Source organism: Vigna unguiculata, chromosome 1, assembly GCF_004118075.2.
Source record: "Vigna unguiculata cultivar IT97K-499-35 chromosome 1, ASM411807v1, whole genome shotgun sequence".
Taxonomy (NCBI): Eukaryota; Viridiplantae; Streptophyta; class Magnoliopsida; order Fabales; family Fabaceae; genus Vigna; species Vigna unguiculata.
In genome coordinates, this window is record NC_040279.1 from 5,807,478 (window position 1) to 5,817,546 (window position 10,069).

General features: G+C 32.1%; 1 protein-coding gene across 1 annotated transcript; it reads left to right on the forward strand.

Moving 5' to 3' along the window:
* Positions 1-1,251: 1,251 nt before the first annotated feature.
* LOC114173782 (30S ribosomal protein 2, chloroplastic) lies at positions 1,252-4,866 on the forward strand. Its single transcript, XM_028058379.1, has 4 exons — positions 1,252-1,633; positions 2,643-2,744; positions 2,859-3,158; positions 4,443-4,866. Exons 1-4 carry the CDS (start codon positions 1,349-1,351, stop codon positions 4,479-4,481), a joined length of 726 nt encoding a protein of 241 aa, XP_027914180.1. The 5' UTR covers positions 1,252-1,348; the 3' UTR covers positions 4,482-4,866.
* The last annotated feature ends 5,203 nt before the right edge of the window (positions 4,867-10,069 follow it).

The window sequence follows — 10,069 nt, forward strand, 5'->3', positions numbered from 1 at the left end:
GAAGCACATTTGAAGGATAACTTTTAGGAAGATTAATTTATATTTTTAGACTTTGGGTTTCCTCTTAGAAATTAGTTATGTTATATGTTTTTGGGCTTTGGGCTTTTATAAATTAGTTTATGTTATTATGTTTTGGGTTTAGGCCTTCTTGTAGGGTTCTCATGTTTTCTTAAACTTGTGTGTCTATATATAGAGGTACCAAAAATAATGTAGACACTTTTAGTCATATATTGAATTTGATTTTCGTTAAAGAGAAAGTTCTCTTTGTTCTTGGCTTAGGCCTCTGGTTCTTATCAAAGATTAACATCTTTGTGGTGAATCTTCACTTTATCAATCTGCTAGATTGTGGCATCCTCCATCTTTGTCTTATTCCGTGTTCTTCTCTGATTTATTCGTGTTGTGCCTCTTGAGGATTAAAATTCAAAAACGATCATACTCTTTCCTGGATAGGATCTTCGTACCAGATAGTTTATCAATACTTATTAGTGAAGTATCTAATTTACAAAGTTGTAGTATAGTATAAGAAAATCTTTGAATAATGAACAATTTTAGTAACAAAAATAATTAGTCACTATATAGTGACCAATTTAAGTATCAAATTTAAAACTAAAAATTATTGGTAACTAAAATAGTTCCAAAAAATTATAATTAGTCTCTAAATTGATAATTAAAATAATTTTTATTATGAAATTTATTTCTAAATTGGTCGGTAACATTATCTACCAAGATTTTGACTACCAAAATAATTGGTTTCTAAATTGGTCACTAACATTAGCTACTAAGATTTTGGCCTGCAAAATAATTAGGCTATAAATTGGTCTTTAATTTTGGTTACTAAAATTAGTCATTATTTAAGAGTTTTCTTATAGTGGTAATTTTATGATGACAATAATTTATATTTTTTATGTTGATAACTTTAGTACATATAGTTTTAATTTTGATTAACACAATAACAATCACATATTTATTATATTTTTAAAAATTATTATACCTATTTTTCAATATTCATATATCACGTATCGTGTCCTATTATTTTCAGAATAAACATATCGACGTGGATATAGTGCATCATAAACCATAACTAATAATTATTACATATTTTTATACATTTAAAATTGAAGTAGAATAATTTACAAAATCACTACGTTAGCTAATTTCCATACTAAATTATCCGAATCCGAAACCAACCCGACCCAATAAAAATGGATGTCCGAGACCAACACGACTTTAGATAACAAGATAAACCTCCAATCCAACTCTGTCACTGCAAAATCAAAACCTCAATTTTGTTGTTCAGTTATAATATCCTCTTCGGTCTCAGATAACACAAACACAAACCACAACAACAATGGCTTCTCTTCACTCTTCTCTTCTATTGCCTCCGAATCTCCTTTCCCTTACTACTCCTTCAAGTTCCCCTACCCACATTCTCTTCAACCTGAGATCCTCCACCACCCACTTGCGACCCCTTTTCACCACACGGCGCCGTTTCCGGAGACCCTTTGCGGTGGCTGAACAGGCCACGGTGACGGAGGCCGCCAGAAGGCTCTACGTTGGAAACATTCCCCGCACTGTCAACAACGATGAGCTCGCCAAGATTGTTCAAGAACATGGCGTTGTTGAGAAAGCTGAGGTTTTTAAACTTTCATCCTTTCACCAATTTTAAAGTTTTTGGTTTCCTAGGTTATGAGTTAGAGCTTTTCCTGTGTGGGAATGTGCTGAATTAAGATAATGTTAGGACAAACTTCTTGTAAGGTGTTCTTAATAAGAAAAATACGAAGAAAGAAAAAAGGAATTTACTTCTGCAGCTAAAGTTAGCTCGTGCAAGTCTTCTTTACAATAGTTTATGGATGAATCCTATGGGTGTGGTTTGTGGTGAGGAACTGAATAAATTCATGTGGGTCCAATAGACTGAAACTTATAGGAATACCTCAATATGCAAGTAAACACAAACAACTGTTATTGAAGTAGTGCATTTGTTTTTGCTTATTAAATAAACATAGAAATGGGGTGTTCTTTTTGGTTTTATCATTATTTGGTATTTAGAGGAGTGATATGATTTACTAGGTAGTTTGTATCAACTTTACAGTAAAGCATGGTTTGTGTGTATGTGAAAAACAGTGCCAGCTGGGGATTCACTGATGTAGAGCCTAAGGTGAGTTTGAGAGTTGGATTTTGGAAAACCTCTCTGATAAGGATAGTGGAAAGGCATTATGAAAACACGAGCAAGTATATTTTATAGTAGTTCCCTGCACCCTTTTGAGAAGTAAACGGAAGTTAGAGTACAGTAGCAGTTGAAGAGTAAATCTTACTAAAGTAAGAAATGTGTACACTAAAAATTGGTATCACCTTTTATGTATTATTATAGATTTTTTTTGTATGCTAAACTGCTCAATGGAATAGTTGTAGATGTATTGACATGAATTGAACAATTTAGTGAAGGACCTAATACGCCAATATCCCCGGGATTCAAAAATACACTAAATACTACTATAGTATATTGATTAGTGCATTTTATATATCCAAAAGTGATAACTTTATTTGTATGTTCTGTCAGAATATATGGGAATCCTTCATCTGGATACCAAATAATGTAGTATGATTATGGGTACTGTTAACATTTCTTAATTCATGGCTCATAGGTTATGTATGATAAATATTCTGGAAGGAGCCGTCGCTTTGCGTTTGTTACAATGAAAACTGTTGAGGACGCAAATGCTGTGATTGAGAAACTTAACGGCACTGTAAGTATCATTGCAGAATATGCAGGAACCTTTATAAAGATTGTTAATGTTCATTCAGCAGTTTACACTTTATATCACTTCAAGGACTTGTGAAATTCATGTTTTCTATGGCAGGAAATTGGAGGGCGTGAGATCAAAGTAAATGTTACCGAAAAACCTTTATCAGGATCAGATTTGCCTTCATTCCAAGCTGAGGAATCTCAATTTATTGACAGTCCCCACAAGGTGTATGTGGGAAATCTAGCCAAGACAGTAACAACTGATACTCTTAAAAAGTTTTTTTCTGAGAAGGGAAAAGTTCTGAGTGCCAAGGTTTCACGGGTTCCTGGTACCTCAAAATCCAGTGGGTATGGTTTTGTTACCTTTTCATCAGAAGAGGATGTAGAAGCTGCAATCTCGTCTCTCAACAATTCTGTAAGTTGTTTACTTCTCATTTATTTTCAAGTTGAGGTATCCAAATAAACTTCAAGTACATGGCACCTTAAATATAGCACCTAGAAAATGCATTCCCTTGTCAGACCCCCAATTTTGGGAACATACATCAGAAGAAAGAACATGGAGATCATTGGACCACTTGTGCTCATATTGGGATCCACTTCTGATGTATAGTTAGTTATGAATCTGACACTTACCTCAGATTATATCAATTTTAGTATTGACTGGTCTAAAAAGGGGAGAGAGAAAGATGTTAACAGATTGAGTGTATAGAAAGTAATGTTTGAGAATGGGGTTTTGTGAGAAAGAGAAGGGATTTTTTTTTTTCATTTAATAAATATTAATTAGTCCATAGCTTTTTAAAATAGAAGAAAACGTGACAGATTAGCGCAGAATTAATGTCCTATTCTTTTTACAAATATCTCTATTAATTTAAAAATACAAAGTCTATCCTCCCTTCGATTTCCTTCTAAAATTCCACACCCAAACTTACTCTTAGGGGAGGGAGAGCTAGGAGTCTTGACAATTTCTAGGCAAGAGAGACCTATTACATTCTGCTGGTCATCTTTGTATTGTGGTTTCTGTGAACTTTGCTTCAAGAAAGAATCTAGTTCAGTAAAAATTCCATTATTTGATTCCAGCTTTGTTTATCTTCTTTATAATCTGAACTAGTTCTTACCACTCTTTTTTGCAATCATGCTTATGGATAATAGTGGTGCAGGTCTTGTATACTTGTTGTCATCAATGTTACACATGTTGTAATGTTGCATACAATCCACCAAGTGAATCAAACATAATCTCATATTTTAATTAATTCCCACATAATACATCCTTGGGAAGGGGTGAAGAGCTCTAATTATGACTAATTTTTTGATCTATCATTAGTTTCATAATCAGCCCAAATCATTAGAACTTGTGAAGATACATTAGGCTCTCACTGAAAAACTATCCTGCTTAGTTATGGTGATTTATAAAGTAAAATAGCCTGCTTAATTTCCATTATCTAGTTTGCTTATAAACATAGAAGTGCACATCCATATTGCTAAAATAGTGATGTAATAGCTGGTCTGGTCTCATCTCATCTCATATGTCTCCCTTTTTGTTATGTTTATCCATGTTGTCTTTTAATGATTTTTTGGTCTGGTTTTTTAATAGCACTGAATGTTGTAGATTGAAAACGAGACTTTGAACTAGTAATTAGTTTTTCTCTAAATGTTACTCTGAAAGTGATTTGTTATTTGTCTGATGTCTTGTTGAATGCAGTCATTAGAAGGGCAAAAAATCCGAGTGAACAAGGCATAGAGAATTAGCAATGTTGCTGAGCATTTATTTGACCATGTACTGTCTAGCCAGAACAAAACATACTTTGGGTGAGGCTGAAACCACTAACAAATTTCCTTGTCTCTTTGTATAGCATAAACCTAATCATTTTCAGTTGACAAGGTTCTACAAAAAATAGTGGTTAATGCTTCTGTTGCAGACATTGCACCTTGCTATTTCTTCATCTTATGTTGTAGCTCCCTTCTAACTCTGCTCTGGTGTCGTAACTCTTGTTTATATGTATGCATGTATTCAATTCCATTTTTGTCTGAATTTGAGTTACCATGAACACTGCACCAAACATGTTTCCAATTTTAACAGAGTATTGCTCTTTCTTAAATAATATCAAGCTACCATATATTCAGTATTCTGACAATGTTCAGTTTGGATATGATTTTCTTGAGTTTGTGAATATTTGTACTTACCATTAGTGTTGGCAATGATATGAATGGCAAAACAATCCATTTGTTATCATTTGTGTGGTTCATCTATAAAGAAATCTATTTAATCCATCCACTAAAGAAATATAAAAAAAAATGATATTTTGATAAAATTTACTTTTCAACACACACTAACCCTTTTTTTTTCTCTTTCTAAATCATATCAAACTTTTCTCTTATCTATTGTGATTTGACCACACGTGCATTGTTTGTTAACAAAACTTTGTCAAAAAGTTTTTTTCCAAAAACAAGATGCATCAGATCAATGCATTTAACATTATGGATGAATTCTCTCATCAATGCTTAATGTATCAAAATATATTAACCAATTCTTCATATGTTTTTTTTTAATTTACCTTTTCGATAAGTTTTCAAAAATATATTTCCAAATTATAACTAAGTTTACATTTTAAAATTATTTAGTTATTTTTAAATATTATTTTTATGCATGGTTTGTATATGTAACGTCCCATTAAATCAAAAAATATAATTAACGGAAACGTCGCACAAGGTAGCATAATAGCGCAGTTCTGGAGTTTTAAACCCAACTCTTTACAACACAAGACACACCACAGTACCACAGAAAAACAAGTTATATAAAGTTTAAGAGAAGCATAAAGGAATCAAAAGTCAAACTAATACATGGGTTGTAACCTTAAAGAAAAGCCCAACAAGAATACATCAAGTCCAGCCCAAGTGGACTATGCAGCGGAATCCTCTCTCCCTGTTGGCCACGAGTACCTCTCACATCTGCTCCCATAAATAAATTGATGATCATCACAAAAGTAGAAGGATAACATACAAGACATTCAAACAAGAAAGGGTAAGCTAGAGCCAAAGCTATTTCATCAATGCAATCAGGTACATATTCATAGTCCATTATACATACATCACACAAGCATGTTAAGACCTTCCAAACAATACACTAAGACTCAACTCATCCGGATGCATATAACCTGGTCGGATTTAGCGGATGCTTGCACTTGTGGTGATACCTCTGCTCACTCCCGAGCTGCTCACCCCGAGCTATGTGTTACAAGTGTTACAATGAATCAATTCCCTCACACACAAGATTAACCCTTAATGAGTTTCAGGACTCCTGTTACTCTCACCACAAGAGTCAGTCCGCTCTAAGTGAGACTAACTGACTCCTTAGAGCGTCAGGATGCAATCCTTACCAAGTTATACAGATGGGGCACCACCATGGACACCCACTAATAGGGGCCATGGAATTACGTCCTGACCACTGAAGTGCGACCCTGAAAGTCTCACCTAGAGACTCCAAGGAATTACGCACTGTCACGGACCAAACATAATCATACAGTCAAGTAATACACATCATGCAAGTATATATTCATTAGGCTAACCTTTAAAGCCAATACCTTTCATGTGTCAGGTCAACTCATTCCAACTCATCATACTCCATCCATGAATATAGAATTTCAACTCATCATGTTACCATGCCGCTTTAATACCAACCATTTCATTAATATCCCATGCAAAACTCATGCCAAACCCATTGTCTATAAATCATGAATCACACCCCTCACGCATACTCATTTGCCTCATACTTTTAACGCAATACTTAAATCCAAGCAAACATTAACCATTCAAAGTCAAGGAAACGATCAAACATCACACTGCCTCGCCCAGCTCCTCGCTCAGGGTCTCGCTCAGGCGAGAGACTCTCGCTCAGGTGAGCCCCCTTCGCCTAGGCGAGGGCTCGAAAAGGGGAATAGTAGTCTCACGCGGGATCTCGCTTAGGCGAGACCCCTCTCGCTCGGGCGAGATGCTCGCTTGCTCAGGAACCACGTGGGTCGCCTGAGCGACCGCTCGTATGAAGCAGCTTGGGCGAGCCTTTGTTGATCTCGCCTAAGCGAGACATGCTCGCTTGGGCGAGAAAACCAGAGTTCACCATTGTTCTTGCGTATACAAACACACAATTGTCCACACATGGTTCAACAAGGTCGCTCACACATTCCTATTAGCACAACAAGCATATTATAACGATAAAACAGTAGCATAAACTGAATACACACAACGACAGGGCGAACCCTAGCTTCCCTTACCTGGAAAAGGGCTAACAGCTAGGTTCCTGGGTGCGAACACAGAAACGCAGTAGCTCCTAGGGCGGTTTAGCGAACTGGAAACACAAGAAAAAAGAGGCACAAAGCTACTTAGTACGACTGTAGTGGGAACTCAAAGCAATTGTGCTAAACAAGAAAGGTATGGGATGGGATGCAACTTACGTGGAACGAAACTAGCTTGAACAAGTGCGACGGAGTTCCAAGACTGAACCCTAGCGGTGTGACGGTTGCGGCTCTAAGCACCAAGGGAGCAGGTTCTGAAAAGGCACAATGAATCAATTAGGGCATACTTTGGGGTGGTTTTATCACTTGGGCCAGTCCTTAGGCCCAATAACTTAAGACAACCCTTGAAACTTTAGGGCAGAAAACTAGACCTTACAGTATATGTATCTGTTAAATTATTTTCAATTAATTGATTTATTGATGTTTTTATTAAATACATTAAGAGGGATTAAGTTTTTACATTATTCTTTAATAGATCCAAATGAATTCATGGAGTCCAAAATAGTTTATAGTGATTTTTTTTTTAATTTGAAATCATTTTCAAGGTTTAAATTCTAAATTGAAATTATTTTCAAATTTAAGATTTAAATTGAAGGTTATGTTTTTAAGGACGAAATTATATTGGTGCTCAACTTTGTAGGTAAGGCAATATTGATTTAATATTTTGAAAAGATACACTAAAATTATTTAATTTAGTTTAATTGAATTTTTTTATTATCAGCGAATGAATTTGATAAAAGAATAAGTTGATTTAATCTTATATTATAAAAGAAAGGAAGTTCGAGTTATTTTTATCCAGTAAATGAAGGTTATATATATATATATATATATATATATATATATATATATATATATATATTCAATTAAATAAAAAAAGTAAAAGTAAAAAATTAAACACAATTTAATATCGATAGTTAATTAATAATTTTAAAATCAAATTTGACATAAAAAAATTAGTAATTAGCATCAGTCACTACAACTTATTTTCAAAATTTCAATGAGATAAAATTTATTTTAGTGTTAACATTCACTATATGATTAAATTGATTTAATTTTTATATAAGAATATATTTAAAGTATTTAATTGTTTACTTTAATTCTTTTAATTGTAATTAAATCATTTTGACAACAAATAAAGAATTAAGAACAAAATTTGACATTCAATTTTTGTATCAACTCTTATAAATAAGATTTAGAAATGATTTAAGGAAAATTGCTTGACATATGAGAATTACACAACAATTAGTAAATTTTAAAAATTCATTTTATCTAAAAAAAGTGAAAATCGATGTTAGAAAATATTGAACCTTATAATATTCATATTTCTTCTGTTTTTATACATTTTTTAAATGATTTTTTTATTCTCTTAAGATTTAATGAGTTGGTACAAAATATTGAACCTTATAATATTCTCTTAAGTTATTCATAATTTAATACACTTTTAGTTCATACCGGTATAAAAATAAAAATAAAAAATATTACTAAATTTCAGATTAAAATCTTAAAATTACATGCCTAATACATAATTATAAAATAATTTATTATAATATTTAATAAAGTATTATAATATTTTGTAATATTACATGCTTGATATTTTAAAAATATTTTATAATATTACATGCTTAATATTTTATAAAGTATTATAATATTATAATACTATACTATAATACTTTGTAATATTATAATATAAAATTATATTTTAAAATACTTTTTACTAAAATGTACAATTTTCCCCCTTTCACCGATTTTAAAGTTTTTTTATTTTCTAGGTTGAGTTAAAGCTTTTTTCTGTGTAGGATTGCATTGAATCAAGAATATGTTGGGACAAACTTACTGTAAGGAATTATTAAAAAGAAAAATATTAAGAAAAACAATTTATTTACTTCTGCATCCAAAATTAGCTTATGCAAGTGTTTTTGGGTTAAATATATTTTTGGTGAAATTTGGAATTAGTTCATCTTCAAAACTTTTAATCAATCTTTTATTTTTAGAAATATGTAAATTTAGTTTTTTTTAATTAGATTTTGTTAAGTTTATTTGACGTTTCAAATGCATTTTACGATAATATTTGAGTAAACATTATAGAGAAAATGTGTCAAACATGGTAAACAATTCAAATACTATCATGATATGTGTTTGAAACGTCAGATAAACTTAACAACAGTTTGTTAAAATGACTAAATTCACGTATTTATAAAGATGAATGACTAAATTGGTCAAAAAATTTGAAGAGAGACTAATTTCAAATTCCAGTAAAACTTGAGGGACCAAATACATTTTCAAACCAATGTTTTTTACATTAGCTTATACCCAACTTCAAAAAAATTTATATTTATGATGTTTTTCTTTGCTATAGGAATCTTCATGTCTAGAGATATTAACATCTCTACAATTTTCATCTTATGTTATATTTATATATATATATATATATATATATATATATATATATATATATATATATATATATATATATATATATATATATATATATATATTCAATTAAATAAATAAGTACATAAATAAGAAAAAGTAAAAAAAAAACATTGCGTAGGAGTGTCAAAACGGCGCAGCCCAGCCTGTTTCAACCCGGCCTGATTTGGGCACACTCAAAATGGATAGTGTCGAGCTAGCCCGATAAAGCAAAATGAGTTGAATTGTTTAGCTCGACCCGCGAGCTGGCGGGCTGACTTGTCAACTTTACCCTTTTTTTGTTCAAACTTTTTACTAAGGCCCAAGTTTCATAGTGAAAACCCAGATAACTTGTAACATATTTTTTTTTTCAGCATACTCCTGAATGAGCTACTTTAGTTCAATAATCGATATATAATGTAATCATGGTATTAAAAAATTGAAATTACAACCAACAATTTCAAGCTTTGATGCCAAAAACACATATTCAACAAAAATCTAATCATGGTTTTCATCTCACTAATCTATTCAGGCTTCAATGCCAAAAACACAATAAAGCAGCAAATTTAATGATAAAAGAAATTGAGAATGACGTTAAAGACTACACATTTGCTTCCAATCAAGAAAAAAA